The 24,476-nt window shown below is 42.8% G+C and overlaps 6 protein-coding genes across 10 annotated transcripts; 3 read left to right on the top strand and 3 right to left on the bottom strand.

The window, feature by feature from the left end:
• Positions 1 to 448: 448 nt before the first annotated feature.
• On the bottom strand, positions 449 to 2,271 carry LOC143374213 (protein FRA10AC1 homolog). Its single transcript, XM_076822158.1, has 4 exons — positions 1,870 to 2,271; positions 1,441 to 1,609; positions 1,211 to 1,370; positions 449 to 1,139 (listed from the first exon to the last, which is right to left on the bottom strand). The coding sequence occupies exons 1-4, from the start codon at positions 1,974 to 1,976 to the stop codon at positions 850 to 852; spliced, it is 726 nt and encodes a 241-aa protein (XP_076678273.1). The 5' UTR covers positions 1,977 to 2,271; the 3' UTR covers positions 449 to 849.
• A 668-nt stretch (positions 2,272 to 2,939) lies between these two features.
• Hmgcl (hydroxymethylglutaryl-CoA lyase) lies at positions 2,940 to 4,386 on the top strand. The gene has a single exon (XM_076821479.1). It carries the CDS (start codon positions 3,219 to 3,221, stop codon positions 4,194 to 4,196), a length of 978 nt encoding a protein of 325 aa, XP_076677594.1. The 5' UTR covers positions 2,940 to 3,218; the 3' UTR covers positions 4,197 to 4,386.
• Positions 4,309 to 9,065, bottom strand: LOC143373857 (armadillo-like helical domain-containing protein 3). Of its 3 annotated transcripts, none has more exons than XM_076821475.1 (11): positions 8,929 to 9,065; positions 8,173 to 8,360; positions 6,745 to 7,030; positions 6,495 to 6,628; positions 6,195 to 6,405; positions 5,828 to 6,122; positions 5,544 to 5,761; positions 5,250 to 5,482; positions 5,061 to 5,187; positions 4,703 to 4,977; positions 4,309 to 4,631 (listed from the first exon to the last, which is right to left on the bottom strand). In XM_076821475.1, the coding sequence occupies exons 2-11, from the start codon at positions 8,323 to 8,325 to the stop codon at positions 4,539 to 4,541; spliced, it is 2,025 nt and encodes a 674-aa protein (XP_076677590.1). In that variant the 5' UTR covers positions 8,326 to 8,360; positions 8,929 to 9,065; the 3' UTR covers positions 4,309 to 4,538. The 3 variants fall into 3 exon arrangements, with proteins under 3 accessions (XP_076677590.1, XP_076677588.1, XP_076677589.1); XM_076821473.1 differs by lacking the exon at positions 8,929 to 9,065 and adding an exon at positions 8,602 to 8,856; XM_076821474.1 differs by lacking the exon at positions 8,929 to 9,065 and adding an exon at positions 8,620 to 8,856.
• On the top strand, positions 6,946 to 8,817 carry LOC143373863 (uncharacterized). Of its 3 annotated transcripts, none has more exons than XM_076821481.1 (4): positions 6,946 to 7,082; positions 7,400 to 7,571; positions 7,665 to 7,936; positions 7,997 to 8,817. In XM_076821481.1, the coding sequence occupies exons 1-4, from the start codon at positions 7,068 to 7,070 to the stop codon at positions 8,048 to 8,050; spliced, it is 513 nt and encodes a 170-aa protein (XP_076677596.1). In that variant the 5' UTR covers positions 6,946 to 7,067; the 3' UTR covers positions 8,051 to 8,817. The 3 variants fall into 3 exon arrangements, with proteins under 3 accessions (XP_076677596.1, XP_076677597.1, XP_076677595.1); XM_076821482.1 differs by having other exon boundaries at positions 7,025 to 7,318; positions 8,001 to 8,817; XM_076821480.1 differs by having other exon boundaries at positions 7,025 to 7,318.
• On the top strand, positions 8,961 to 11,716 carry Shop (sulfite oxidase). The gene is made up of 7 exons (XM_076821476.1): positions 8,961 to 9,135; positions 9,219 to 9,848; positions 10,304 to 10,490; positions 10,566 to 10,691; positions 10,771 to 10,963; positions 11,041 to 11,241; positions 11,314 to 11,716. The coding sequence occupies exons 1-7, from the start codon at positions 9,095 to 9,097 to the stop codon at positions 11,616 to 11,618; spliced, it is 1,683 nt and encodes a 560-aa protein (XP_076677591.1). The 5' UTR covers positions 8,961 to 9,094; the 3' UTR covers positions 11,619 to 11,716.
• On the bottom strand, positions 11,653 to 13,640 carry Prors-m (prolyl-tRNA synthetase 2-like protein, mitochondrial). Its single transcript, XM_076821477.1, has 6 exons — positions 13,330 to 13,640; positions 12,989 to 13,240; positions 12,659 to 12,920; positions 12,418 to 12,599; positions 12,138 to 12,350; positions 11,653 to 12,075 (listed from the first exon to the last, which is right to left on the bottom strand). Exons 1-6 carry the CDS (start codon positions 13,429 to 13,431, stop codon positions 11,743 to 11,745), a joined length of 1,344 nt encoding a protein of 447 aa, XP_076677592.1. The 5' UTR covers positions 13,432 to 13,640; the 3' UTR covers positions 11,653 to 11,742.
• Between the last annotated feature and the right edge of the window lie 10,836 nt (positions 13,641 to 24,476).

Below are 24,476 nucleotides of genomic sequence, written 5' to 3'. Positions count from 1 at the left end.
GGAGAATTTCGAGAATTTTTAAAAACGTAAAATACTTTATGAACAACTGAAAAATATAAAAATGGAATCCAAAAAACAGCCTGTATCCCGGGATTACGATCCCAGGATTGAATTCCCTACCCGCAAGCCACCACCAGTTAGTCAACCCTGGGTTAGAAGATCTTTTAATAAGTATCATCTCGCAGCAAATGAGACAATACCAAATTTTGTAAATACCGATTAGAAAACACCTTGCTTTTTCAAGAGTTCGAATAGCAACATCTTTAAAGCTTGCGGTATATCTTTTCTATCATTTATAGGATTTTTAACTAAGAGCTGTTACAGAAACGTATTATCCTTTAACCTTGTCGAGCGTAAAACACGATAATAACGAGAGAAATTAAAAGTTGCGCGTTAAATTGATTGCATGTCGTGAGTAGACAAACTAGTAACTATTTATTTTTACCAATATATATATATATTACAAAGGTTGTTGAAAATTCTCGACTGCAATAAAATAAGTAAATAGTTGTATTTATTTATTATACAATATATATTTACTTATGTATATGTACACTGGTTGGTGCTAGGTTTTTTCATACCGTGAAACGTTTTTCTTTTGCGTTGCATACACGAGCGTAAACGAACAAGAGTTATTTCATGTATAAAAATGAAAAATATATACGCTAAGCCTTGTTACCATACAATGTAACGGTAGAATTTGAATCATGTATCAATCAAAATAAAAGTATAATGATCGCGATCGCTGTGTTTATTTAATCCCGACTGGCTTTACGTATAGAAACTGGTATGTACCTCAACTGCGTCGTTAATAAAAGATTCTCTGTTAAATAAAAGAACATGGTTTTCTTACATTAGCAGATCTGCCAGGTACTCTTCAAACTCCTCCTCCCTCGTCTTTTCTAAACCGTCTGCTGGCTTTTCTTTCCAAATTGTCGACTCGTCTTTATCCGTTTGCTCGACAGGCTCTTTCGCATTACTCGGAACTTCGCTCTCTTCGATCTTAACGCTCACCGTGGACGTGCTGGGCATATTATGCGCTTCGGAGTTCGTTCCCAATCTCTTCAATGGTTTCTGCCTCTTCACTTCGCGCTTTTGCGACCCATGATTTAATTTCAGCGAACACTCGGGGCACAACCCTTGAAAAGTGCTTCGTCAATAAAAATGTACAGGGCGCTTACGAACATAAAAAGAGAAGCCAATTACGTACTTAACTTCACAAGAGCATTCTTCTTCTCCCGATGCTCTATGTAACCGAAATTTACTTCCCACGATCTCAGCTCTTCTCTCTCCTTACACTTCTTATTCCCGCATTCGAACTGCCCTTTGCCAACCACCACTTCCCTCTCTGTCCTCCATCTCAAAGCAACCTGCGTAGCAGAAGTTTCCAGGATCAGTTAAGCAGAGAACCATCGCTTATTAAATAGAATCTCACTGTACCTTGTTCTGCTTGTAATACGTTAAATCGGCTATGCAATATTCCTTAAACAACTTGTCGTAATACTTTCTCGCCAATCGACCACCCCACGTGTCTGGCGCGTCGTTGTCCTGCTCCCAGAGGAACCTGTGGTTCTCTTTAATAACGTCATAGTCTGTCTTGTCTCGGGACCTCGAAACACAGTCCGAAACATCAAGAGCTGCTCGCTTTATGGTTCACACGGTTATCATTCTCGCTTCGCTCGTCTACTTTTCAACATACGTCTAAGGGAGCTTGTCTTTTACACATTACCCGAAGCTATCGTTTAACAAATCTCCGAACGGACCGTTACGAGGGAGCATAGATCGAGGACAGTTTACAGAAGGATCGACGACTATCGGCTACAGTGTGAAATTGTTACGTAAAGAAATGTATTAAAAGATTTAACATACGTGTCTCGCTTTAAGGATGACACCGAGCCTCCGTACAACGTTAGATAATCATTTATAAGCTTTTTGTGCCTGTCATAAGCCGACAAGTAGGCGTATGCCGGGAACATGTTTCCTTAACAAGATTTACGCATTTACTTTGTTTATATACTCTGATGCGTAACATTAATAGAGTAACTGGCGTGTGAATAGAGGCGTACGCGATTCATTCAATCTACTGCATATACTTATATATACGTATGCCTTTTCCCTTTAACTAAACGTAGTAAGACACAGAGATATTTGAATAAATCCTTTTTTTAGGAAAAATTAAGCGACAGCAATTGTACGATATCGTTTTTTACAAAAGCGTCTACTTCGCATTCCTTCGAGCTGTATCTTGTAAGAATGTAAGGTTATAAATTCTTTTAAATATGGCGTTGCGTTAGACCCCCACGCCACTCGGTGGCCAAAGGTGGTACTAAAGAAACTTCCTCTTCCGAATATCTCTGTCTCCTTCTAATTAGCATTACCTCTCGCTCTAATCGCCACCTCCTCGCGTCATGGTTCCCTGCTACCAGGAGCGAGAATGTCTCAGGAGTGCATAACTAAAGTTAGTGGCACAGTTTAGACAGAGAGGGAGGAAGTGTGCGACAAGGAAAGAGATAGATGGCGTGCCACTAACTTTGCTTATACAAGCCTGATACTTTTGAGCTCCTGGTAGCAGGGGTACATGACGCGAGGAGGTGACTGTTAACCCGTTCATAGCCAACTACGACTACTACGAGATATCTCGTAGTAGTGTCTGTACCATAAAAACAATTTAAAAAAAAATTAGAATCGCCTTCCAAATAATAAAAATGCACTAAAAAGTAAAAAATAATTTTTTCCCTTATTTAATCTACGACTCTCATATTTTTTAAGCCGGCGCCAGATTTGCACAGTGCAAATAATGAGACGCCAAATTATAAAATATGAGAGTCGTAGATTAAATAAGGGAAAAAATTATTTTTTACTTTTTAGTGCAATTTTATTTTTTTAAAGTCGCTTTCAATTTTTTAAAATTTTTTTTATTCTTAACATTTTAATTTTACGAAACTACGATTGCGCAATCTGGAACTGACGTTGTGAATGTTTTGCTCATTTACTGAAATATGTTATCTCTGAACCGTCTCTTATCTCTTTCGAACATGGTAGTTGACTATATGAATGTTTCGATCCATAATATTTATGTATGTACTTATGACAGTGTTTTTTGTAATATATCCTTAACGTATAAAAGGTGTCGCGTTTAGATACAAGTCTACTGTATTTAAGATCATTGTAACTGCACCTAATTTTTTAGCAAATAAACTTGCCGTTAAATATCAAACATGTTTAGACTCATTACCACTGGTAGTAGGTGTAATTATACTTTTAAAAATGCAAGAGCTTGTAGTACCTTTGTAAAGGTCGTTGAAGTTGGAGCCAGAGACGGATTACAAAATGAAAAGACTATTGTGCCGACTGAAACCAAAGTCAAATTTATTAACAAGTTATCAGAAACTGGACTGAAGAGTATAGAGGTAACCAGTTTCGTGTCTCCGAAGTGGATCCCGCAAATGGCAGACAATGCTCAGGTTTTCCGAAAGATTAACAAGAAGCCTGACGTTGCATATCCAGTATTGGTACCAAATATAAAAGGTTTAGAGGACGCATTGGAAGCAGGCGCAACGGAGATAGCTATTTTTAGCGCAGCGTCTGAGACGTTTACGAAGAAAAACACCAATTGTTCTATCCAGAAGAGTATGGAGAATGCAAGAGCAATTGTCGAAGGGCTGGGGAAGCAAGATGTTAAAATCAGGGGCTATGTATCTTGCATCGCTGGCTGTCCCTACGAAGGGGAAACCAAGGCGGCGGTGGTAGCTAATATGACAGCGTTTATGCTACAGCTCGGATGCTACGAAGTTTCCTTAGGAGACACCATTGGCGTAGGATCTCCTAGCAAAATAAAGAAAGTGTTACAGGAATTGAGACACGTATCAAGTGATATGAGTAAATTCGCTCTTCACTGTCACGATACTTATGGGCAAGCTTTGACTAACATTTACGCTGGCCTCGAATGCGGCGTAAGGGTTTTTGATTCGTCTGTTGCTGGATTAGGAGGCTGCCCCTACGCAGCTGGTGCATCTGGCAATGTTGCTACCGAAGATCTACTTTATTTCTTGCACGGACAAGGTCTGGAGACTGGAGTAGATCTAAATAAAGTAGTCGAAATCGGAGATTTCATCAGTAATCAGCTGGGAACGAAAAATCAATCTAAAGCAGGTGTTGCGATTCTCGCAAAGGAGCATTCAAAGAAGTGTTCGTAATTGTACATTTATAGCTAATAGATTTTATATTTTTTTAACAGTTGCTCGATTAACTAAGAATCGCGAAATATAGTTTCCGATAAGCCATGTGCGTGAAAGATAACACGATGGGTACTTATTAAATTTTAATGACTCTTTAAAACTTGTATACACAATTCATAGAAATATAGCGCAACGACCAAACACACTACGATGTGATATCTTCGTATTTCGTGAACTACATTCCTTGGAATATTAAGGAAACACGTGTAATGCCAACAGTATTAAAAAAAATACATTATAATACATCGTTACAACAAAGCAATGGGCAGGATCCGATTCGTACTCCGCGCTGAACTTGTGTTACGACATGTTCGACAGTTCTTGTAATATGGCCTGCGTGTCTAACGCGTTTAAGTCTATCGATCCTCTTGTATCCATTACAACTCCAGTCACCTACAAAATAAGTCACACCATCAAATCGAAGTTCCGAATGGCTCCCCTTCGTAAAATCAACAAAGCAGTACCATTTCTTCGAAGAATTGAACATGATCAGGCTTCTCGGAATATCTTTCGTACTGATCTAAATTATCTTGCAGTTTCAAAGTAAGGCTGTCATAATTCTGTATTATGATCGCTAGAATCTGCTGCTCCGTCGGCGTGGAAAGGCTTTCGCTCGCCAGCCACGCTGCTATCTTCGGTGGGAAGTGATTCACTATGTCTCTCATGTTCACCAACGAATTCGTTAATTTCAACGCGTGCTCCTTATACTCGTAGGACTCGCTCGTTGAATATCGGAGTGCTTAAACGCGCAAATTACATTACTGATCAGTATGCTGTCTTTTTTTAAACGATACCATATAAGCACACTTATCATTCACGTACCCATTGCATTGAGATTTGTAAAAATAAGCCTCATTCGTATTATCTCGTAGAATAATTCGTCGTAGCTACTCGGGGAAGATAGGAACGTATCTCCGTACGTAATAAATAGGTTCAAGATGTTTACGACCTGCAAGATTAATTGAATTTCGTTTATTTACACTGGCTTGCACTTGTATCATAACAAGTTACCTGAATAGCCAATGGAAAGATATTCATCTTCTTAATAAGATGACTCTCGTGCGTCGTTAAGAACTTAAGCAGATTGATCAGCGCTGTCCAGAGATCTCTCCACTGGTAGCCAAGCCTGACTCGACATCGTTTCTGGTAGCAGAGCAACCTTTGCAACACTCCGATGCATTGGTGATAGAGCTCAAGCGGGAACTTCTTCATCATATGCGATGTGATGAATTCAACGAGCAGATCTGCGATGTTAAAATGATTACACTCGATATTACTCTCGCACCGAGCGCGCGATGAGCATACCGAGTAAAGTAGCTGCCAAAGGCTGCGCAGGTGCTGCTTTGTCTTGAATCTTCCTGTGATGCATAGGTACCCGATGGAGTTGTACTCTGAACGCCAAGTTCGCGTCGTGCATCAAACTGTTCGCATACTGATCTTCCGCGATGCAGCTCAGTATGAGGAAGCATAGCTTAACGTTATTCATTATTGCCTCCGTTCTGATCACTTGCATAACTATTGAACTGGTAGAAACGTGTTACAACAAGGAATATATCGGCTTATAGGATTTGGGAAACATAGCTCCTCACCAATATTGTAAAAATGTGGCCAACAGATTGAACGGTTGAGCCATCACGTCCGGTAGCTGGGCCCCAGGAGCTACTGCGTTTGGTCCCAATGTGTTATTAGGGGAAGGTGGTGCGCTAGTATCGCTTTGCGTGTACGCCAGGGTCGTTACAAAATTACGGTTCAAGTGCGTAGCTTCGTAAAGTGCCAATAACAGCGCGTTATTCGCGCGAACTTGTTGCGTTTTCGCTTCCTCCTCGCCGACGAACATGCTTCCTACTATACTGGTCAAGGAAGACAGCCAGGAGGCTTGTATCTCTATAAACAGGCGTTTTGTTATTACACCCGTAATCAACGATTCTAACAAGATCGACAGAAGTGTCTTTATACCTGCTCTTTGTTGTGCGAATTGCCGGCAAAAGTCCATCAACGAACTGGATATTACTTGGCCATATCCATTCAGAGCTAATTCGTCATCCAGGATCGATAATTTCACTATATAGGGATTCGCTCTCTCGTGCTTTCTGTAATTGACTAGAAGCGTTAAGAGCAACACCGCGTCGTGGCCGTGGCGGCTTCTGGCCGCTGTGTCTCTCAGTAACTGCACGGAGAAAACACAGAATATTAATGCTTAATTTGAATCACGTTCTTGAATGTCGTATTAATAGCGATAGGAATTTTATCACCTACTTGAACCAGAGATTCAAAAACACTATTAAGCATAACATATTCCAACAAAGTGTTCTGACTAACATTGTCCATGCCAGTTACAATAATTAACAACAATTTCAAGCACAAAGCTTTTAAGCTATCAGGGTATTCACCTGGAATTACGGAAAATTTTAATAAACAACTCTTTGAGAAACTGCAAAAGATTCACACGGCGGATGTATATTTGAATCTTTGATTTCTTAACGGAAACGAATTGAATGAGATATACCTGTTAAAAAGTTATTGCAGTGCTGCATTAATGTTGTCATTCTTTGCTCCGCGGAATCGAATCCTACTAGAATGTCTATTAAATTAAACCCGCAGTCGCCTTGGCTAGCTTTCTTGTACATTGACTGTATAACAGCTGCCAATGTTTGAAGAGCATATACAACTCTGAATGGGTGTTCATCGACCAGCGTGTCCACACAGTGGCAGACCAAGGCGTTCAAGTTTTCTCTGCTCGCATTTAATTGCTCCACGGTCATGTGCAATATTTCACTCTCGATATGTGGAACCTGTGCAAGCGAAAACAGAAGAGGCAATTGATATTTGATGTTTAACCACAGGGTATGTAGAATCTGGTGCGACAACTCATTTGTTTCTCTCTTTTGACAGGACAAACTCACAACAAAAATTCCTTGTCAAGAAGTATACTTCTCATTTTATTTGGTTACCTTAAAAATCTCTATGCATTGAAAAATGCTACTGCTGGCTCGTGATATTTAAATTTTAAAACTTTATAGTTTCCTTAGCGGATGTATTAGTCAAACATGATTGGTAAAATTGTTACTAAAGTAATACAAGTAAGCTCGCGCTGTCTGCAGCATCTTACATAGGTAACTTTACATTCCAACGTAATACTTTTCATGTGTACTTGATTTTAGTCATTGCCAACATGGGAAGTGACAAAGTATTACGGAAGAGTGTGTATATATCAGTTAAAGTGCGTGAAGTATAGAGTTCAGACAAGCGAGGCATGGTTTAACTTCAAGTGCAAATTTATGCCAGGCAGTCTTCAGAAGGAATTAGAATGCGAAGAGCTTGTTCCAAAGAAGGGTGTGTATTAAAAAAGAACCGGACGCTTTATCAGTGTTTTAATATTATTAACCAATAGATAACTGCACCATTTCGTTCATAAATCTGATTCAGTTACGGATAAACAGTCTACGCAGCAACAGGGGCAGAAAGAAAAAGTGTCTCCTAAAACAGCGACTCTTCAAAAACAAAGTCCAGTGCAATACGATAGCAAACGTAAAGAAAATGACTGTCCAACATCCTCGTACAACGATACGAAGAGCTCTTATCTCACCGAGGAATATCCATCATCCGCGAAGTCAAAGAAGGCGAGGGAGAATGAAACGTGTCAAGGAAACGAAGAGTACTCAATGAGCAACGACTTTGCGAGAAAGAAGAAGCGAAAGGTAATCTACAATGATGCTTAAATTAATAACAACATACATTTGTTGTGAACTTTTTGCAAGACAGATGAAACATGCTCAGTAACGAGGAACTCTACCAAACAACCCAAAAGATGAAGTATGGACCTGTGCTGCAAACTAGTTGAAGCTTCCAAAGATTTCGATTTTGTATCATTTATATTTGTATGATATTAAATAAAATACAGGATCTAATGGAAGTGACGTTACAACTTACTGACCATAGGCTTAATTAGGAACAGTTCGTTCCAGAAATTTGGATGAGCTAATGTCAAGTCTTCTCCCTTGAAGAAGCTTTCATATATTGGCACAAGCTTCCCTTTATGTTGACGCTTGGAGCCCGACCCGCTCCGCTTCCTCATTGCCATTGTCATAATTGCTTTATATCCTTTATTTCACGCCACCTAACCTGCAAAAGTATTTCATTAAACAGCAACCCTTTAACATTACTCGCTAAATTCATTTGAAATTCCCACAGCTTCGTGAATTCTGACCAAGCACTATAACCTCCAAACTCAGTTTCAACTTCGATCAAACAGAACGAGAATTCATCACTCGAAGTGATTATATGACGCAGACTTAATTCTGCGACATAAATATGCAGCAGTCCTCGCTAAATTTCAGCAAACAAGTACCAAGTATCCACTTACTAGCAAAGTAACCAATACCTCAACATCGCAGTACAGATTTCCGTGTTTATGCGAACGATGTGTCTACTGCTTTTTAATCGCTATTACTCGTCACCACCTAATCCTTCGAAATTTTCATTCGAATGCTTTTGAATGTAACAGAAAAGGAATAACGATACGAGAGGACTACGAAAACACCATTACACGATAGTGACAGGAAGCCATCGTCAAAGAAAATACCGATACATATCACGCGTTCATCACAACATGACTTACATGACTGTTCGAAAAAAACATTGTGCAAGTTCTGCAAAATCAACACCAAAAGAGACAACGATGTTTACTTACTTGAACCATTACCGTACGGTGTCTTAACTGTATAGCTTCAACCGTTGGAATCCAACAGTTGGATCTCGACAAACGTACGTTTTACGTGGGTCTTATGAAAACTTGATCTTTCGTGCCGGTATTACACTGTTTTCGATCGTTAAACTGGATTTAATAATTTGGCGCCATGGCCCTGCATTCAAGAATACTGTGCCACCTAAGGAACAAGTATGTTTCTCGTTCTAAATTCCATTATTCTATAACAATGCGCGATTTTTGAAGTTCAGGTAGTAAAGTGTTATTCGTTTCAGGTCCCTGTTGCGAGCGTCGAGAATTTATGTTCAATATTATGTGGACTCGGACAGGCAATACTCGTTTCAGGGAGAGAAGCAGAAAAGTGAAGATACGTTTAAAGGCGGCTCTTACAGAAAATACACTGCATATGTTACGATTGCTGCGTCTATATTAGGCGTATATTATTTCTACACGTTTCGCAATGGAATTCATGCACTGCAGAAGAAAAGTTTGCAGTGCGGAGAGTTCAGAGCTGATTTGAAGACGTATACTTTAGAAGAAGTAGGCAGGCATGATAATAAAGGAGACCGTGTTTGGGTGACTTTTAAGCAGGGGGTATATGATATAACAGACTTTATTGAGAAACACCCAGGTGGTCCCTCGAAGATAATAATGGCTGCGGGCAGCTCCATTGAACCATTCTGGGCAATCTTCGCGAATCATAATACAGTGGAAATACAGGAGCTGCTTGAATCGATGAGAATTGGAAATATCTCTGATGAAGATGCTGCCTCGAACATGGGCAATGAGAGCGACCCTTACGCGAGAGAACCTCGTAGGCACAAAGCTCTGAATATTAACGCACACAAACCCTTTTGTGCCGAACCACCCCCTTCTTTATTAGTCGAAAGCTTTATTACACCCACGTAAATATATTATCAATGAGAAACTGACTACTGAAACTTGTGGTTAAGGGGTCATTCTGGTAATCACGCCGCAAAATTCTGCAACATTCAGGCTTTTTTTTCTCAGTGAATACAATGAATAACAATGTCAAACGTTTTTTTTTCATTTATTAAGCTACTTATAATGTATACGGAATAATTGTTTAAATACACTTTTAATTGTGTTTTTTCAATGTTATCTGGAGTTAAAAATCGCGCCTTTTGCTGAAATCACGCCCGTCGTCTTTTGTGTGTATTTAAACAATTGTTCCGTATACATTATAAGTAGCTTAATAAATGAAAAAAAAGTTTGACATTGTTATTCATTGTATTCACTGAGAAAAAAAAACCTGAATGTTGCCGAATTTTGCGGCGTGATTACCAGAATGACCCCTTTAACAAGAAAATTATTTGTAAAATATTACTTATTATTTTAGAGAGTTGTTTTACGTGAGAAATCATCTTCCAGTTCCCGAGGTAGACTTAAAAACTTTCGCTCTAGAATTGAACGTGGAGGAAACAACGAAGAAGACTCTTAGTTTTGAAGATATAAAGAAATATCCAAAGTATACAATAACAAGCGCCATAATGTGCGGTGGAAATAGGCGATCCGAAATGGCTGAGGTAAATTCCCTTGCTTTTGATCGCCACGATCAACAACGTTTGCAACATGATCACAGTGTCGCTAACTTTTTACAGGAGAAGCAATTGAAGGGGCTTAGTTGGGGTGTAGGTGCTGTTGGCAATTCTACATGGACCGGTGCGAGGTTGTGTGATGTACTAAAAGACTTAGGAATCAATGAAGAGGATTACAATCATGTACAGGTATTATTATATGAATAAACAATACTGATGCATCACTCGAGCGCAATTCTTTTAAACTTAAACAATTTAATTGAACAAGTTTGAAGGATATGACTTAGATCCTTCTGGCACGCCGTACGGCGCGAGCATTCCTATTAGCAAAGCTATGGACCCCAGAGCTGATGTAATTTTAGCTTATGAAATGAATGGGCAAACGATACCGAAAGACCATGGCTTCCCTATTCGGGTGATTGTGCCTGGTGTAGTGGGTGCTAGGAACGTGAAGTGGCTTGGTAAAAAAACAAGCATTATAATCATAATTCTAACTAAGGACAATATAATCACTCTTCTCCCGTTATAAAATCCACAGGCAAAATAATTGTCTCGAAAGAGGAAAGCCATTCGCAATGGCAACGAGGCGATTACAAGGGATTTTCACCTAGCACTGATTGGAATAACGTTGACTTTTCGAAGTCACCTGCTATACAGGAAATGCCTGTGATTTCTGCAATTTGTAGGCCAGAACCGCTGGAGACAGTTAAAGTAAAAGATGGAAGAATAGACGTGAGAGGTACTACTTCTAAGATACGCAGAAGACATTTCATTCTTCCACTTTTTACGATTGAATGAAATTTTTTTGTAGGGTATGCGTGGTCAGGTGGTGGTCGGAAAATCATTCGTGTTGACGTGACGAATGATAAAGGTAAAACCTGGCACACAGCTGATCTATATGCTCAGGACATGAATGCTAAGGAAGGTCGTTATTGGAGTTGGACGCTGTGGAACGTGGATCTCCCGATCGATAAAAGGTGGAAAGAGACGGAAATTTGGGCGAAAGCTGTGGACACGTCGTACAATGTTCAACCAGAGAGCTTCAAAAATATCTGGAATTTACGAGGTTTGCTCTGCAACGCGTATCACAGAGTCAAAGTTAGATTAGAGCACTAAGCTATTCAGAAAAGCTTAACGGTGTAGCGATATATTTTTTTCTATTGATTCGTGATATTTACTCGAGTAATGTACAATAAATAGCATGTATACACAAAGAGGTCGTTGCTCTTTTAAACCTAAGTTAAACGCACTCTACCGCATTTTGTAAACGATTGAAACTATGCGCTTCTTTATCCTTGACACTTTCGTTCGCAAAATAATCGTGTATACTTGCTAAAGGCACATCAACCCGCGTCGAGTTATTTATGTCATGAATCTCGAACAAAGGCGTTGATTCCAAAGCCCTTTTACCAATTACGATAACGTAAGGATATCCGATTAAGCGAGCCTGCAACACGCGCTGCCCAATAGTTAATTTCGTTCTGTCGTCGAGCACAGCATCGACTTTTAATCGATTTACAATCTCCACCACTGGGTCCACATATTGGAATGCAGATTCTTCTTTGCTGCCCGCCTATGAGGGACCATAAAGTACGTTACGACCATGGAAAATATTACATAGAAGCTATAAATTACCTTCGGCGTTACAATGCACGCGGTATAAGGTGCTAAGAGCGTCGGCCATCTCAGCTCGTCTTTGCTCGACAGTATTTCCACCGCAACAGTGAAGATACGACTTAAACCTAGTCCGAAGCAGCCCATTACCAACGGCGATACATTATTGTTTTGCTTGTATGTAGCATTTAGAGGCTTTGTGTATTTTGTGTCTAACAGAAACGCATGTCCCACCTAGAATTAAAGGTGAACGATCGTTGGAAACCAAGCTAATAAGATAATAATGTCTTCGTTCCATTACCTCAGCGGTATGTTGTTCGAGGAATGCATTACCACATTGGGGGCAGTGTGATTCTTTGCATACGACTTTGTTAACGGAATACTGGCAAGAAGAGCATACATAAATGTTATCCTCCCCTATATCGCTCACGTAGTGGTATTCATGAGACATTAAACCGCCAATCGACCCTGTATCACCCACGGCTAGAAATATTAGTAACATTAGGGAGACAGTCGACGCACAGGGCTCTTTATATTACTACCTTTTGTATATGCTAGCCCTAGCTTTTGAAATATATTATCATAAGCTTCGCACACTGCCTCGTACGTTCTCCGTGCATTATCTAAGGTCGTGTCGAACGTATACAAATCTTTCATGATAAATTCTCTACTCCTCAGAAACCCGAGATGCGGTTTCATTTCATCTCTCCATTTACTGGAAATTTGATACAATTTCAAAGGTAGAATCTTCGGAGACAGAGTTCCTACGGACGACAGTAAACTACAAATGGTTTCTTCGTATGTCTACAACATAATAGACAGGTCCATTAAAAGCGTCCACATGATACTGCGATTTAACGAGTGCCACTTACTGGGCTAAGTATATATTCCTTATCGTGTCTGTCCTTTATCTGAAACAATTCAATTTGGTTGCTCTGAAACCTGTCCGTCTGCTTCCACAGGTTCGCAGTCGTCAGAGCCGGGAGCAGGATCTTCTGCGCTCCCACCTTCTCCATTTCATGATCGACAACGTTTATTAACTTATTTAGCACACGCAGCCCCAGAGGCAGCAGCGCGTACATGCCATTGTTAACAGGTCGGATTAAACCGTATTTGGTAAAATTCTGCAATGAAGAATTACAGAAACTTGTACAGAAAGTAGAGTAAAAAGAAATCAGAAGAACAATAACGTACAGTTTAATTGTCAACGTACGTCGTAACTCTTCGACAAAGTTTTCGCTCCTTTAATGTTAGGAATCGTGGACATGACCGGTTGAAACAATTGCGACAATTTAGTAATGTTGGGAGTCGGCATGGTGGATGTTTACGATTTGTATTTAGAGACATATATCTGTAGCAATCGTTAACGGCACTTCTTGCACATATTCTCTGTGAATATAAGTGATTGTCTCAAACTTTTAGAAGCCTCGATTTCCACGCCGAGTAACCAAACATTCGAGCAAAACGTGCGTGTTCGAAATGGTGCCGGACAGAGAGAGGAAATGAAAATGGCACGAGCAGGGGGACCAAGCCGTCTTTGTTTGGCTGAAGTTTTCCCGTTTAGTTAGCACCGCATTGGTAGGAGGCGCTACAAACTCTGCTTCAACTTTCGTAAAAGGGAAGCTTGGCCCCCCTGGGCACGAGTGAGATAAGGATGTAACGTTTAAAGCGAGAGGGAATGATATTTAGAAAGAGAGGCATTCAGAATTACGATTTTAGTTTGTATCCTCGACACTAGATGACGATAGCGTGCGATTTGGAAATTGCTTGGAGAGCAAAAAATAAATTAAAATTCTTTTTGATGGTATTGAAATATGTAAAGCTTGTGAGGCTCGGGATCGTGTTTCAATTCCTTAATGATAAATAAAAATTTAATAAGAAACGATTATCGTAATCGTATCGGAAGATTTAAATGTCTGTACTGAACTTAATGCAATATTTCATTGTGCAAAAATAGATTCATGTAGCTTAATTGGGAAAATGAGTAACAAGGGACGCGGTTGTAGGTCTATTTTAACGCCAAATAAAGTTGGATGCGTTAGTAATTTAAGAGAATTAAAAGTGTCTTTTGGTTTTTTGTGTATTTTTTGCGCGTCTTAATCATTTTGCAGAATGTAATTGAGTAGGTGAAAGCTCGACAGAATCCCGTTTGTGACCTACTCAGCTGAATTCTAGGAAGGCGAAGGATTTACGGTACTTTTTGAGGCTAGAAAATTTATTGACGCATTATAAACGAGTTCTGTCGCAAGTTGCGTTATTATTGAAAAATATATCACCCGGTTTTCAGTACAAGAATATATTCGTTAAAATTTCTCGCCTCAGGTACATTAGCTAGTTACAACAATAGAACCGCGACTAAATAGGTTGAAGCAGTCAGTCGATTTCTCCAGCATAATTTACAGTTACGTTTGCCACGCTCTTCCTTTCAGTTTTCGAACTGTGACGTTTTTTATCTGTTCGATTAGTCAGGCTTCGACGTCACAGTGACGTACGCAGATAAAGTGTAAAAAACCAGGCCAATATTTGCGAGCTTTATATAAGTCGATGGAGACGTAAGAACCTAGCTGAAGTTTTCAACGTCGATAAGAGAGAGAAAGGACTGTGTTCTGTTCCAGTTATAGTTCCTTCGCATTAAAACGATATCTATTAATTACTACTATACTCCCGATAAATAACTAGATATCATTCTTATACAAGATCTATCAAAAAGTTCGACGTGATCTATGAATCATTAATATAATTCGTAAATAGCACAGGAACAATTGTTTTATTTTATTTTATTATTTTAGCTGGTCGTCCCCCCGGTCGGTCACCCATCCCAGTACTGACCATGCCCAATGCAGCTTGACTTCGGTGATCCGAGGGCAACTGGTGCTTTCTGCGCAGCTACGGCTGTTGGCGTGTTACCAGAACTTTATTATATCTCTCCCTCTCACGTATATACTGAACTTCAATACCTGCTACATTTATTTTGATTGTTCAAGATCGAAATTCGAAAACACAATCAATCCACATGCAAATGGTCACGTAATCATAAAGAAATGATCTAAAAGAACAGTTAAACCCCTCTCCAATTACTCGAACGCATAAAACCGAGCGTTCCTTTCGGCTACGCCTCTAGCAGCCGCGTTTCATCTATCACAATCAACTGTTTTCCTTAACAAATGATTTAGCCAGGCAGCGTTCGAAGTCGCCTACTTCCCTAGCAGAGCCGTGACACGTGTGAACTTCTCGAACGTTCCACAGTGGATCTGTCCCGTGACCTTCTTCAGCTACGTACTGAATAATGCTTACATATGCATTGGACAAGTTACGCACTCCATTTGCAGTACTCGTCGATCTACATGGCTCGGATTCTGTAAAACTTAAACAAAAACTCTGTGGATACAGTTAAAATAAATAATACGTACCCAAAGTCGCTTCAGTCTAAAATCCACAAGGAATATTTGTACGTGATTCAGGTACACTTTGTCCTGAAAAGGACATTTTCGTCTGATGCTTCCTCAAGGAAAGATGTCTTCGATTTCATCCTGACAAAGGACAAATTCCGCAGTATCTCCTCGTGAAAAGAATCTTCGAAGCTGGGCCCTGGAAAGGGCAGCTTCAGACCTTTGTCCTGAAAAGGACATTTTCGGAATGTCCTGAGAAGGACAGTTTCATAATGTCCTAAAAAGGACAGTTTCAGAATGTCCTAAAAAGGACAGATTTCTCATGTTTAGTTGAGCCGAGAGGCCGCTACTCCGTGGATGATGCAATTGCGGGCCCTGAGAAGGGCCCTAAAGAAAAAAGGGATAGTAAAATGAAAATGTGGACAGGATATGCATAGATGTGTGTGTTCGAGGTAATATGTCGGAAAATGAAGTTGATTCTGGTCAAGGAACGAAGTTGAATGCTTCGTGTCGACTGTTTTCTCATGAATTACCAAGGGTGGATAAGAAAGTGAGGAGAAATAATGTTTGGGGAGGGGCTAAAAAGAAGAAAAGAGAGGAAAGAACACAAAGGATGATCTACGATGCCAGGAAACATTTAAAAATTTTCTCTCGTTGCTTCTACTTCTTCCTCCTTCGTTTGCTTCAAGTGGCTTCGATCCGCGCTGGGTAAACTTCCGAATTAACATCTCCTGCCTTTCGCGGTGTGGAGCGGCGCCTTCATTGAAAATCTTCAGGCGTCCTCCGCCACACGAGCGCGGCCTTCTCCCGGTCCGTATATCTACGCTCGTAGTCTCGATCCAGAAGAGCGCTTCCCCTCCATTATTTAACGTGATGTACAGTATGTAGATATGTGCGTCCAGTGTCCACCCGAATTTTCCGCACGTGACTCGCACAAACGCGTGCTCGTATTTTCCAATGGTTTGATGAGCTGAATATGAAGTATCCTCCCAGTCGCCTCTCCATCTGTCGCGCTATGTACATACGTATATATGGGCGTGTCTGTATGCGTGTGTAATTGTGCTGTACCAGAAATACTCTCTTCCAAAGTCTCCAAAGTTCTGCCGAGCCATCCGCCGAACAACTCCGGACGCCTCGGCGCCCCTCCGTCTTTCTAAAAAAGATCCTCGCATCAAAAACAGGCTCGTCTCTTCTCGACGAAAGAGGATTATATCCAAAAAAAACGTTTTCTTCCTTCGTCTTCGAGCTTGCCCAGAAGAACAGTCGATTCCTCCGGACGACTATTGCACACCAACGCATTTCGCCGACTCTCCTCCTCTCCTCTCGTCGCCTGGACTCTTTTCTTCGCCGCTTCCATCGCCGAACCTTCCCTTCCTCCCCATTCATCCGTCCTCTCAAGCACACGCGCATACACGCACTCTCGTTTGACTTTATACACTGATTTTTTTGGCGCTTTTTGTTATCAAAAAGACATTTTTCTGATCGTTTTTTAGAAACCCTCGCACATCCGCTCCGACTTCGCTCGACAGATCCGATCTCCATCCCCGGACACGGTGTGTCGCTCAAGCAGAAGAGCGTGGGGGGGTCTCTCTCCTTTCCTCGTCGCTCTCAACATCTTCCCTCTCTCGAATCATCCATCCGTCCCCTCTCGCTCGGCGGCGAATCGAATCGACGATCCTTGAAAGACATTTGTTCTCTGCCATCTACTCCCGGCTCCCTCTCCGCGATACCACGGGGCGTATCGCTTGTAAATGCGTGTACACGCCGAATACAACAACAGTACCAAAATTACGGATATAAACGTTTACGCTTTGGGTACGACTCGGATCTATCTCCCATCGTCCGCGGCATATATTTTTCTTACTGGCTCTTCGCGTTACGCCATCCCTTACGTATCCAGAGGAACTCTCTCTCTCTCTCTCTCTCTCTCCCGCCTCGCCGTTCTCGCGTCGCTCGGACCCGCGACGGGAACCTTTAGGCGTTTCCTCTTCGTCCGATAGGAGAAAACACGGCAAAAAATAATTGTTCCTCTATCGAGCCTCGAGCGATTACTATATTATCCCTTGGAAAAGCTTTCGAGTCTTCGGAGCCTGGCCCTTCGCTTCCCGTCCAACCTGATGCCATCTTCTTCTCCGTCGGTCCTCTTCACGTCGGACGCGCAAACGCGAGACGATTGTTTCGCCAAGAAAACAACGGGATGCGCGTCGAGAGGGTGGCCCAATCGATGATCCATTATCCCGTCGATCGCGCTTTGTTGTTAAACCTTCTCCCGTTATCCTCTTGCGTCGTTCCATCTTCGATCTTGGTCCCTCTCCTCTTCCGCGGGGAAAAGTGTCCCGACAGGAGTCACTCCCCGTCGAGATCCTCTTCCTTCATCCCCCTTCCTCGGTGCGAATATGAATCTCATCAGAAAGATCGACGATCCAACCCCAGGAATGTGTGCACATTCTCGACGGACCAAGATGCTCGACGAGCGCCGTTCGGAATGATAAAGGAGTCTCGTTCTTGCGCGCAACGACGGTGTCCGTGCTCCCTCCAGTTTGCCACCCTTCCTCTCACCCTTGCGTTACATCGCTCCTCCCTCGAAAACTCGAAACGTGCGCTCGAAAATCACGACCAGCCATCGCCCCCCTCCAGAAAAGAAAGTCGAGCTCTTCTCTCCGCTTACGTTAACAAAATATTCTCTCTCTCTCGCGCTCTCTCTCCCTTCCTCCCTCTACCTCTCTCTCTCTCACACACTGCGCGCGCGGTGAGCGTTTGCCGCGGCTCGTCGCACAATCGAATTCGTCGTTCTTTATGTACAATCGTCGGTCGCTACCGCTCGATCCTCTCCCTCGTGTGTACGCGAAACTGGGCACCCTTTTTTATACGCTACAATGGTACAATGTGTTTTACGAAATACGCACGTAGTCGAACCTTAAACGCACTCCCTGCGTGTTACGGATAATAATAGATATACAATTATAATTCTATCCTTACGTGTACCCTAAAATCATGACAGCAAATTGCATCGTGTCCGCGACGTGGTTAGCGAAGCGACGCGAACGGTAAAATCGTTATCAATCCTCTCGCTAGTCGCCGTCAGCGCTTTATCGTCTTCATCACAGAGATCGCGGCTCGATATATCCATTATAATCATTAATCCTACGGATTCATTTCTTTTTTTTCGTTTACTGCCTACGGATAAACTCGCCGCCTCTATTCGTTGGAACGGCAGAACAAAAGTTCTGGCCTCCTTCTTTTTTTTGCTTTTTATATAACCACAGCGGACCCGCGAAGCCTGTACGACCGTAACGCGACGGGCGATTGCGTAATTTCGATGGTTTCGAGCCTGATAGCTATGCCTCCCCGCGCCCGTTTCACGGGGGAACAACGTGTTTTGCTGTCCGGAATTGAATCCAGCCGGGAATCTAAGAAATCATGGGAACTTGGAGAGCCGTCCGCCTTGGAAGTATAAGCTTCGCTGGGTAGTGCCCTTTGGTGCACCGCCACGAGTCTCCTCTCTTCTCGTTAACTTCTAATGTCGGTTCGGTTAAAGCAGACCAGAGTTTCGCGGAACAATGCTCTGTACAGCGATGCTCGGTGTAAAATGTAAGCTTACAAAACGAAACGGAATATAGACAGTAAGGGGAACCATACGAAGAAGAAATGCCACGTGGTTTTGTAGGACGTGTGCTCGGAACGGAAGAGAAACGTCTGCGCGGGGCAAGAGAAAGGCCGTTTCGTCGGACCATTTGCGTCATGGTACCATAAAGCGTTCTACCGTCCGGACTGGATCGCGTCGAAATTCATTGCGAACGCTTCCCCCGATCGATTTCGTTACACGCCGCGGGGTCCTAGCCTCCGCTTAGAAATACATCCGAAGGCTGGAAGCTCGGTCCTTCTTTCCTTTTTCGCACGTCGAATCCTCTTTGAAGGACGCAGTCCCCAGGAGCGCGTGGGAGTTCGGTTCAGAACCTTTCGGTTACGGAAAGCAAGAAGGCAGAAGACTTCCGAGGCACTTAGACATATTCCCGCTGAGCAGGCTCCGCCGTAGAAGCAGCAATAACCGAAGAAATACTATTGTCCATTTTAAAACTAAGCTCCCCCCGACGAGGAAGACCCGGGGAACACGGTGTATACGCGTCGCCCCAAGCCCCCGTTCGTCTTGCGGAAACCATAAAACGCGTAGCAAACCAGTATATGCTGTACAGAGTTATCGAAATGGGGTTTCGCGAGTGAATTTAAATCCGTCTGAACTGCTTCCACGGTGGAGCTTGTCCGAAGGGGCCGAATGGCACCCGCGGAGAGCTAGAACCTCTTAATCCCTCGTTTACTGGCCAATTAGAACGCAGAGCCGGACGCACGATCGGCAGCGCGAGTAATTTAATAATTGACGATTCGAATGGCTGGAGCTGCGACAGAGCAGAAGTCGCGGGAGATTTTAGGCGTCGTGATACTTTCTGCGTCGACTTCTCGGCGCAAACGTTGCCCTCCGGGTCCCCCGCTGAGCCACGGAACGAAAGGGAGAGACGAAAGAAACCAACGAAAGATACATCGCAACGCTGGTCGACACGTAGGAAAATTATTGTCACGCACGCGCGGGCGACCGTGCGTCTTTTCTCCTCCTCCTCTACCGATCGCGACGATGCGAACCCTGCGCGTGCGAGAAGTACGGAATCCAAGGCGGACGCGTTTCTCCGGGAGCCCCTCGAACTTCCTTTTATTATTTTCGCCGAGCTGTTTCGTTGGAACAGCTCAGGGATAAATGGTCTTCAGTGTTTCTGTTTCGAGGGGAGGGCGAAACGCGTCCGCTTTTTCTCTCAGCTTCGCTCGCTTCGACGACGAACAGAAGCTCTCCCTCCGTATATAATATATATATATATATATATATTTCTCTCTCTCTCACTCGCTCGACCTTACTCTTTTTGGCACGCTCGCGCACAGTCACGCACACATTCTCTCCCTCCCTCTCTCTCTCTCCCGCACTCGCTACAGACTTTCTGGAAACACGCGCAAGGTATATAATATATGTATATCAAGGTACATGGTCGAATCTCGTTTCGCTAAAATAGTCAGTGCGTTTTCTCGCCGCGGCGGCGGCCGTTCCGTTTCTCCCACCTTTTCTCTTCATTTTTTTTTTTCAAACAGCCGTCCGTCAGACCTCGCGCCAAGCTGTTCTTCCGGGACGTTTGTCTTTCCCGTGTCGATTATCCGCTTGTAAAAATTAGTCCGTTGAATTAAAAAGGAGAGAGCCGAGGGTCGAGCGTCGGGCGCTGATGGACGGCTGAGGACTTTCACGAGCAGCAGCAGGAAGAAGGGTAAAAAATATTGTCACAGGCTCGTCGGAGATGCGTTTCGAAGGGGATTCCCGCGAGTGAACGGTCGACAGTTACGAGATACTTCGCCTTGCTACCGTAGGTAAAAATCACGTCGAACGGCGGCTTGGACCGGCGCTGCCTTAACTGCCCGCCATCTTGAAGAGAAGAGGTTTGCTGACAGCGCTGGCCCGGACCCTTCGAAAGTGTGTCTTTTTTGTCAATCGATATAATACGTAGGTACTGCAACCATAGAACCACGCAGCGCTCGATCGTTCTTGCGCCTCCCTCATCTCCCCCCGGCCAGTCGAACGTGGCGCGTCACGCTCGAAGCAATCCGGTCCGAGCGTCACGCGACACCGCCGTGTTGATCTTTCGAGAATAAAAAAAAAAAAGAAACGAACGAAGTAGAAGCCTGCGTGATTCGATGACGACGCGCTCGCTTGGCGTCTCGAGCTTTAAAAAAGGAAAAAGGACCCTCGCGTGACAACTGAGATCAAACGGTGACGTTAAAGCACTACCGATTTGGACCGAAATGATTTAGGTACGCCAGTGGAATCTTGGAGCCACTCCAATCCGAAATAAAAGGAAACAGGAGGCATTGACTCTGGTTAAAGAAAGGGAGAAAGAAAAAGCAAAACCGTCTCGGCTAAAAATCGGGCTCCCAATTAAAAACACATACGAAGTACTTATGTATGATTAATAAATCGCGGACCATTGGCGCTGGCCATCTCTCTTTCTCCTTTTTCCTTTCCCATCTTTGCTCCTCAGACCTTCTCGCAACTTAATCCTAAATTTAAGGCTTAATTAATTAATCGACATAGTGTTTCGCGTGGCTGTGTTACTTTTTCTGTTTGTGTCCCTATATATGATCAGTGGGTTTTCGCATGAGTATCGTATGAGCCGTAGATTTCTCCCTTCGGTCATCGCGCCGTGAAATCGGTAATGGGGTCTGTGTGATGATGATGATTACCGCTCGGGCCTCGGGGTCTTTCCCCCGAAAAATACATTTTGGAAAGAGCCCGAGGCGCGACCGAGACGCTCGGTTTGACGGTCGTTCGAAGACGTTGGTTCTATTATTTCCGTCCGCTGCGCGAGCGTTTATCCATTCTCGGAACTGCTCGCTCGAAAGGAGCCTCGACGTTCGCCGGTATTCTTTCCCTAATGAGTAGTAGTGGCACGGATATGCAATGTATAATTCGTAGAGAAACATTTCTCTGCTCTTTAACGTTTTACAGCACACGAAGTCTCCCCGAACACGCGAACACATAGAAGAACGATAAAAAAAAAGGAAAAGAAAAAAAAACGCGTACACACGGTACGCCTAAGTTGTTCGCTTAAAAATTTCGCTGACCAAATAAACTCGACCGTGATAGGGGGACGTGATCATCGATCCCTTCCAAACCTACGACGTGTAGTCGCGACTAAAAACGACGAAAAGAAAAAAAAGAATGAAGATATGGGAACAGAAAAAGTAATAGCAAGAGACTGCCTTCCCGATGTCATTAAACCTAATAAGAAAAACCTATGCGAACAATTTAAAATTAAACGAACAGCATACACCCCTAGATAAACCTAATTAAAACTTATTAAAAGGGTTCGTTCACGAGAAACAAAGCGAAACATCTGACACCAGAGACGAAACGAATCGTGCGTTGTACCGAGGACGATCCCGTTTACCAAGATTCGCCTTCGCTGGAAACAAGCCCTCTTTCGATCGGTAGAATCCGTAGAAGTCACAAAACGTCGCAAAAACTGAGTGCCGAGAGCGAATTGAACCACGGCTGGGAATCCCTCCCGCAGCTGATTCTACCCAGGAAAAGAGAAACGTATGTTCTGACGCAGTGACAATGTTTGGGGACCAAGAGGATATATCCTTAACCGGATATATATATCAGAGGCAACCAAGGATATGTAACTTGAAACTTTTGCTCGGCTATCTGTACTAGGTGCTAATGCCTTTAAATCTATTTGTTCGATTGCGTAACGGACAGGGCGCGATTAACGTTCGAAAGAGACCGGCGAAAGGAAATTTTGCACGAAAAGGTACGAAGGATACGTGTGTAGGTTGACGCGAGGCATATGGGGGCACACAAAAATTGCGCGCGCACACGTGCCTCGTTAATGTTCGCCGACGGATGCATCACGGTGTTAAGCGACGAAATAACTTCGTCTTTGATGTTTCTGTGTCCAAGGAAATGTTCTGCCGAGACTTTATCCAATGAACATTCGCTGGCAATGGTTGAATTTTTCAATCTATGTCCAAAGTTATTCGATTTCTATTATGGAATTTAATGCGGGGATGAATCAGGTGTTAGATGTTTGTTGTTATTAGCCATAGAATGTTCAACGTTTCTTTTTTGCTATTTTTCAAAAATGGACCCATGACACATCCGTGAAGCATTCACGAGAATCTTAATTTTGTCCTATCGATTATTCCTCGATCTTTCGTGTAACTCGCGACGAACGATTTTGTACGTTACAATATCACAATAAATGCCAGCCGAGCATGGATCGTCTCGTATCGTTCCCGTTTGTCCCATTCCTTCCCTTTATCATTCTATCAGGAGAGTCTCCTCCCCTCTGACACTTTTTTGATTTCGAAACGGGGAAAAGGCGCGCGGACACCTCCTGCGGACCGGAAGCGTCTCTGACGATAAAAACTCTTTAGCCGACCTCGACCCCGTTTCTGTCGAGACGACCCAAGTCCTCGTCGGCCCTTATAATTAGAAACTACTAGCTATATTTTTCTCATCTTAAAGTCACGAAGGTGGATTACGACACACGATGGACGTACTCGAAAGTTCCTAAATAATATTATCCTCGTCCACGTCGCTCGAATCATTGCACCCCCTTCCTTCGTTCAATATTTTCTGCCACGCTTTCGAGCATGCCGCGCGCTCCACGATCGCGCATGCATCGGCTAACCACTAAAACTTTACCGTAATTAATAGTAACGTCCTCCATTTTTTCACCCCAAGACTTAAAGAAACGCCTCTCTACCATACTTCGTTTCGAATCAATGCCACCCCCTCTTCCTCTCTCTCGTGTTGCCTCGCGTTTCCCTCTCGAAAGAACCGTAATTAATCAATTATCATCGTGCTTGCACGCTCTTAAATTATCCCGCCTTAATCTTTACCATATACATATAATATATATAATATATATATATATGTGTGTATATATATATATATATTGATCAGTTACCAATTAAAAATTAGTAGTACCTATAGGGTCATCATCACAGCTAATTCCTTATCATCTTTTTTTATCCCGTTAGTATTATCGATTGGTTGATTAATATTTCACTTTGCAATTCGTGCCCATTTAATTCGCGCCAAATCTATGGACACCGACCCCCTTTCTTTGTTATAAGATCGCTTCGAACCGAGCCTGGCAACCTATCCTTTTTTTTTCACCTCCCTCTTCAACTGTCTCCCCAGTTTGCTTTCCACTTCCCTCCACATACTGACTATTTTTCGCTCCTCCGCGAGACTCGAGCATAATACGCGTATTGCTGCACTTGAAGAACCGAAATTCTTAGTCACGCCCTCGACTGGAACGGAACAAAACGCCGTTGTCGCCGAGACATCGCCCCTCTTACGTGTATACATGTATATATACACAATACATAAGTTTCTCGTTTCGTATGTACACTAATTGTTTCCTCTTCA

Source organism: Andrena cerasifolii, chromosome 10 (assembly GCF_050908995.1).
Source record: "Andrena cerasifolii isolate SP2316 chromosome 10, iyAndCera1_principal, whole genome shotgun sequence".
In the NCBI taxonomy this organism is placed as follows: Eukaryota; Metazoa; Arthropoda; class Insecta; order Hymenoptera; family Andrenidae; genus Andrena; species Andrena cerasifolii.
Note: the sequence above shows the minus strand (reverse complement) of the source record. Positions and strands in the feature narration are given on the sequence as shown.

What these genes read in the sequence shown, in the direction of transcription:
- LOC143373857 (XM_076821475.1), bottom strand. Translation starts at nt 8,325, where the DNA reads ATGACAATGGCAATGAGGAAGCGGAGCGGGTCGGGCTCCAAGCGTCAA. An exon ending in CTGCAATAACTTTTTAACAG is followed by an intron (nt 6,629 to 6,744) that starts GTATATCTCATT and finishes CCGTAATTCCAG; the next exon opens with GTGAATACCCTGATAGCTTA. An exon ending in GCCACATTTTTACAATATTG is followed by an intron (nt 5,762 to 5,827) that starts GTGAGGAGCTAT and finishes CGTTTCTACCAG; the next exon opens with TTCAATAGTTATGCAAGTGA.
- LOC143373863 (XM_076821480.1), top strand. Translation starts at nt 7,286, where the DNA reads ATGATTGGTAAAATTGTTACTAAAGTAATACAA. An exon ending in AGAGCTTGTTCCAAAGAAGG is followed by an intron (nt 7,572 to 7,664) that starts GTGTGTATTAAA and finishes AATCTGATTCAG; the next exon opens with TTACGGATAAACAGTCTACG. An exon ending in CGAGAAAGAAGAAGCGAAAG is followed by an intron (nt 7,937 to 7,996) that starts GTAATCTACAAT and finishes ACTTTTTGCAAG; the next exon opens with ACAGATGAAACATGCTCAGT.
- Shop (XM_076821476.1), top strand. Translation starts at nt 9,095, where the DNA reads ATGGCCCTGCATTCAAGAATACTGTGCCACCTAAGGAACAA. An exon ending in CTGTGCCACCTAAGGAACAA is followed by an intron (nt 9,136 to 9,218) that starts GTATGTTTCTCG and finishes TATTCGTTTCAG; the next exon opens with GTCCCTGTTGCGAGCGTCGA. An exon ending in TGGAAGAATAGACGTGAGAG is followed by an intron (nt 11,242 to 11,313) that starts GTACTACTTCTA and finishes ATTTTTTTGTAG; the next exon opens with GGTATGCGTGGTCAGGTGGT.
- Prors-m (XM_076821477.1), bottom strand. Translation starts at nt 13,431, where the DNA reads ATGCCGACTCCCAACATTACTAAATTGTCGCAATTGTTTCAACCGGTC. An exon ending in CTTTGTCGAAGAGTTACGAC is followed by an intron (nt 13,241 to 13,329) that starts GTACGTTGACAA and finishes TCTTCATTGCAG; the next exon opens with AATTTTACCAAATACGGTTT. An exon ending in AGGGCTAGCATATACAAAAG is followed by an intron (nt 12,600 to 12,658) that starts GTAGTAATATAA and finishes TAATATTTCTAG; the next exon opens with CCGTGGGTGATACAGGGTCG.
- Hmgcl (XM_076821479.1), top strand. Translation starts at nt 3,219, where the DNA reads ATGTTTAGACTCATTACCACTGGTAGTAGGTGTAATTATACTTTTAAA.
- LOC143374213 (XM_076822158.1), bottom strand. Translation starts at nt 1,976, where the DNA reads ATGTTCCCGGCATACGCCTACTTGTCGGCTTATGACAGGCACAAAAAG. An exon ending in TCATCCTTAAAGCGAGACAC is followed by an intron (nt 1,610 to 1,869) that starts GTATGTTAAATC and finishes CTGTGTTTCGAG; the next exon opens with GTCCCGAGACAAGACAGACT. An exon ending in GAATGCTCTTGTGAAGTTAA is followed by an intron (nt 1,140 to 1,210) that starts GTACGTAATTGG and finishes GCACTTTTCAAG; the next exon opens with GGTTGTGCCCCGAGTGTTCG.